The 2,876-nt window shown below is 26.9% G+C and overlaps 1 protein-coding gene across 7 annotated transcripts in view; it reads left to right on the top strand.

Annotated features, from left to right (window-relative positions):
* LOC106880165 (neurexin-3) overlaps window positions 1-2,876 on the top strand; it is a 359,785-nt gene that overhangs the window by 263,308 nt on the left and 93,601 nt on the right. For all 7 annotated transcript variants that reach the window (XM_052967514.1, XM_052967515.1, XM_014930008.2 and 4 more), the window contains one exon: window positions 2,312-2,490. In XM_052967514.1, the coding sequence (XP_052823474.1) occupies window positions 2,312-2,490 (179 nt within the window). The remainder of the gene's footprint in view (window positions 1-2,311; window positions 2,491-2,876) is intronic.

Raw genomic sequence — 2,876 nt, 5'->3', positions numbered from 1 at the left:
ATATATATATATATACATATTTATATATATATATACATATTTATATGTATATATATATATATATCTATATATACCTACATACACATATATATGTGTGTGTATATGTACATATATATACACATATATATGTATATATATATATATACACACATATATATGTATATATATATATATATATATATATATACACGTATATATGATTATATGTATCATTATATATCTTTTTGTGTGTGTGTGGGTGTATGTGTGTGTGTATGTGTGTGCATTCATACATACATAAAGGTTATTATATCTAACTTATATGCTCACTAAACCAAAGGTGTTTTTATAACAGTAAAATATTTTGAAATTATACTCTGATAGTCTAACTGACATTGGAAGAAAATATATAAAGGATATTAAAATTTTGTTTTGTAATACCAATTTACTGCAATTGAAACAGGCTTAGAAATTTTAGTTAATATCTAAAGGTTTATATAAAACTTTCATCAAGGTCTCCATATATCTTCCAAATATGTGATATCTCCCAACTGTTTGATATTTTATAAGATGTTATCCATGCTTTTGTTTTTTCTTTTGTATGTTACAAGAACAATATCAGTACTTCTCCAATAATAATGCATAAAAAAATCAGAAACACAATAATTGTCAATTTGCAAAAGTTTTGTTATATTCAGTATTACTTCTTGCAATCAACTCCAGAAGCATTAAATATTTGATTAATCCCACTTCAATATAATTACTTATAAATTTAATAAATGATCCTCATAAGATCGATTTTAGTTCATAAGTTATACTACATAAAAGATAGGCACACTTTATGTATTTGTGTTTATTTTCTTTCATGCACATATATATAAGTATGGATTCTTTTTTTCTTTTAACGATTTATTTGTGTGTAAACTGTTTTATTCTGAATCAATGCATATCATGAACATTTTATTTCACACAACTTGTTGCAGCAGTGTTGTAGTGAGTTATTAGAATGTTTTCACATCTACATATATTGAAATATTTTTGTATAGGCAACACATTTTAATCAACAGTACTACACTTCTGTACAGTGAACTAGTATTTAGTTGCTAATCAACAATAGACACTACAGTTCCTAATTTCAATAATAAAAATTACTGGCAATGTATAATTATTCAAAATACCTTCAGTTTGACACACTGTATTACCTTTTAAGTTCATATATTTACAACCTGATGAAGGATGTTCAATATCATCGATGTTTCACATAGATTTAGAAGGCATCTTAAGCTCTTTGAGAATTTTCTAACATTGGTGTTTCCTATCATACATGATCTTTATTACATTTTTTAAATACTAAACTACTAATATTTATCTAAGCACAATCTTTATTCATTTTGCTTTTCTATTTTTTATTCTTGTACTTTGTTTACAAACAAAAATGTCAAATATACTCTGACCTTTTAATACTAATACACAACTTCGGTATCCTGACTACATTGCTTAATAATTTATTGAAAATGCACTGAAGTATAATTTTCATTTACAAATTTCTTTGTAAATTTTAAGAGCTATTCATTTAATTGAAAATTATATATCTCTCAAAAGAACATGTGTCCAGACACTGGAACAAAATAAGTGTAGTGCAGTTTTTCTCTTAAAAGCTAAATTGACTGGGCGAAAGGTATTTTGGCAGTTATAAAATGACAAACCTTACAAAAAGATATTCAAATATATTTTCTGTTTTGTGGTAAGAACTGTATCATAGCAAACCTTCCTGGATTGGAAAGTTGTGGGTGAGATGTTTGGTTAATGTGTTTTATATATAATTTCATATTATAAAAGGTAAAACTATATTACCGCTAAGTGAGTTTCAGAGAAACACTTTTTTAGTTGGAATATATTGCTTAGCATAGATTCTAAAGAAAAGAAAATGTGCAGGTGATATGAAAAAAGGAAAATAAATAGGTTAATCATTTAAAATGATACTTCAAGGCTTAAGATGCAATGAAATAAAAGTTATGAAATGGAGATTTCATAATGATTATTATGATTTTTATGCCTAATTGAAATGAACATAGTAACATAATTTCATGTACTCTACAATAAGTATGATGCAGATGGTCAGATAACATACAATAGTGACATTAATTACATGGAACATATTTTCAATAGTTGGGGTCTATAACATTCGTTTTCTATTAAAATATTTTGCTTTTTTATTTGTATCTTATGCATGGATATAATTTGAGACATGCCACATTAACATGAAAATATTATATTATAAATTTGTTTTAACTTTTATTTTTATTTTATTTATTTATTTATTTGTGATTAGAAAGCACAACATACCATTTCGGCCCCAATCCTGGCCTTCTTCAGTACACCTATCCAGCGAAGAAACGTAAAGACAGAACGGAAGACCTCCTCGCTTTCGGATTAAAGACAAAACAAAAAGATGCCGTTCTTGTTCGAGTTCAAAGTAAAGATTCAGATGACTATTTGGAAGCAGAATTGGTAAGATTCTCATAATGTGTTTTCTTTTATATGAAATCTACATGATAAAATAATTAGATCACACATGAAAGATTAATTTCAGTATCCCCTTATAGGTACATCATATCTCTTGGCACTGCTGAATAAATTTGTGATAAATGTGGAAATTAGATATACAGCTGTCTAACTTGTAATTATAAGTTTATGATTTTTTGGTTCCATCTGGTTCGCCAGTTCTCAGTCAAATCGTCCAACCCATGCTAGCATGGAAAGCGGACGTTAAACGATGATGATGATGATGATGATGATATATATATATATATATTATATACACACACAGGTAGTTTACATAATATGAAAATGTGTTGCAAAAGTGTGCTTCTGTTCAAATGTACAATTCCACTATG

This window comes from Octopus bimaculoides, chromosome 4 (genome assembly GCF_001194135.2).
Source record: "Octopus bimaculoides isolate UCB-OBI-ISO-001 chromosome 4, ASM119413v2, whole genome shotgun sequence".
In the NCBI taxonomy this organism is placed as follows: domain Eukaryota; kingdom Metazoa; phylum Mollusca; class Cephalopoda; order Octopoda; family Octopodidae; genus Octopus; species Octopus bimaculoides.
Note: the sequence above shows the minus strand (reverse complement) of the source record. Positions and strands in the feature narration are given on the sequence as shown.